Source organism: Fukomys damarensis, unplaced genomic scaffold, assembly GCF_012274545.1.
Source record: "Fukomys damarensis isolate Sample0158 unplaced genomic scaffold, DMR_v1.0_HiC HiC_scaffold_15, whole genome shotgun sequence".
Taxonomy (NCBI): Eukaryota; Metazoa; Chordata; class Mammalia; order Rodentia; family Bathyergidae; genus Fukomys; species Fukomys damarensis.
In genome coordinates this window covers 1-1,916 of record NW_022900927.1, presented here as the reverse complement: position 1 = coordinate 1,916, position 1,916 = coordinate 1, and the positions used below count along the sequence as shown (strand labels likewise).

General features: G+C 56.5%; 1 protein-coding gene across 1 annotated transcript in view; it reads right to left on the bottom strand.

Annotated features, from left to right (window-relative positions):
• The window catches only part of LOC104865487 (immunoglobulin superfamily DCC subclass member 4-like), a gene marked incomplete at its 5' end in the record, with an annotated part of 12,159 nt that extends 10,920 nt beyond the window's left edge, over positions 1–1,239 (bottom strand). Inside the window, 2 exons of the mRNA XM_019208152.2 lie at positions 405–612; positions 767–1,239. Of these exons, the coding sequence (XP_019063697.1) occupies positions 405–612; positions 767–1,239 (681 nt within the window). The remainder of the gene's footprint in view (positions 1–404; positions 613–766) is intronic.
• Between the last annotated feature and the right edge of the window lie 677 nt (positions 1,240–1,916).

Sequence of the window (1,916 nt, the reverse complement as noted above, 5' to 3'; positions counted from 1 at the left end):
CAGACTCGGCCAACAGGGTACTAACCGCCCTTTTGCCCCTCCGATGACCTTGATCTCTCCTGACTCAGCCTCCTCCATCGCCTGCCTGGTGACTCCAGCCATTCCCTGACCATCCCTCTTCCTTCCCTAGCAACCTCGCCTCCCCGGGCTCTAACCCCACTCCTTCATTTACCCACTGGCTTCTTCCCAGGCCTCCAGTGTCAGTGTCTTCCACACCTACCAGTGTGCCCTCTTCCCAGCTATCTCTGCCCTCAGCAAGCCTGGCCCCAGATATACCCCGGGTGCCTTCACACTGAGCTATATCCCAATCTTTAATTTTTTTTTCTTTTTAATTTTGAGTTACGGTCTCCCTAAATTGCCCAGGTTGAGCTTCAATTTTGGATCCTCCTGCCTCAGCTTCCCACAGCGCTGGGATTAGAGGCCTGTGCTCGGCCCACACTTTTACACCACTCTGCTCTCTCCTGTAAAACTCGGCCCCTCTCGACCTCGTTCCCTAGGTCTCGCCCTCCCTCACACCTATCACCCCTCCATGCGCCTCGCTGAGGCCTCCTCCCGCGACCTCGTCCTCTTGTCGCACTCCTGGCTGTCCTCTTGTCTGTTCCCTGCCCGCTCCTGACGTAAAACTCGGCCCCTCTCGACCTCGTTCCCTAGGTCTCGTCCTCCCTCACACCTATCACCCCTCCATGCGCCTCGCTGAGGCCTCCTCCCGCGACCTCGTCCTCTTGTCGCACTCCTGGCTGTCCTCTTGTCTGTTCCCTGCCCGCTCCTGGCTTCCCAGCCTCGGCCGCTCCATCCCGGCCTCCCGCACCCCTGCGCCCTCCTCCTCCCCACCTCACCCAGCACGCGGAGCTCGGCGGCGGCCGTGGCGAAGTCACGCGTGCGGGGCTTGTTGGCGCAGCACACGTACACGCCCGAGTGGCGGGGCTGCGCACTGGTGATGAGAAGGTTGGTGCGGCCCAGGACAATGACGTCCGTGGAGATCGGCTTCCCATCTGGGGCAGCAGAGGGCGCAGGCTGGGGCGGGGAGCTGGGGACTTCCCCCTGCAACCCCTCTCCGACCTCGGACCCCTGCACCCGAGCCGGAATCTCAGCCCCCCTCGCCGCGCCGGAGACCCTCTCTGAACCCCACGTCTGGGTGCGCAGTGGGGACAGTCTTGGCGGGAAGGGCGGCTGCGAGGGACAAAGAGCAAGTCCGGGGCGCAGCACAGGCCCGTAACACCACACACCACCAGTCAGTAATCACTTCCCTCCAGTACTACACTCTCTGTTCTCAAGAAAGGCCCCACTTTCCCTGTGGTCTGAGTGATGAAGACAGCGATGGCGAAGTCTGAGCAGACCCAAGGGCTGTATGCGTGCAGACTTTTATCCTGCCATGAAATAAAAACCACTTAAAAAGCTCTTGCCTGACAGACAGGCATAGAAAATCCAGGCAAGAAATGCAAGTAGCCAGATGTACAAAAGAGTGTTTACCTTTGTGTAATCAAAGCAATGCACGTCAAAACACGGATGTTAATTTCCAGCCAACACCTTTTCAAAAGCAGTAAATGGTGGAGTTGTAGTAAAGGTCTTAAAGGAGCTTCTGTCTCAGCCTTGAGTGCCGGCAGGCAGGGAGGGGATCAGACTTACAGGTTTTTCTGTTTTTTTTTGTTTTGTTTCATTTTGTTGTTTTGTTTTGTTTTCCAGTACTGGAGATTGAACTCAGGACTTGCTCTCGCCAGGCAGGCCCAGCATCACTGAGCTACACCCCTGGCCCCTGTTTTGTTTTGGGGTTTTTTGTTTCTGTTTTCGTACCTGGGATCAAACTCAGGACCTTGTACTTGTGAGGTAAGCCACTGAGTTAAATCCCTGGCCCCTGTTTTGTTTTGTTTTTAAGACAGGGCCTTCCTAAATTGCCCAGGCTGGCTTTGAACTTGTGA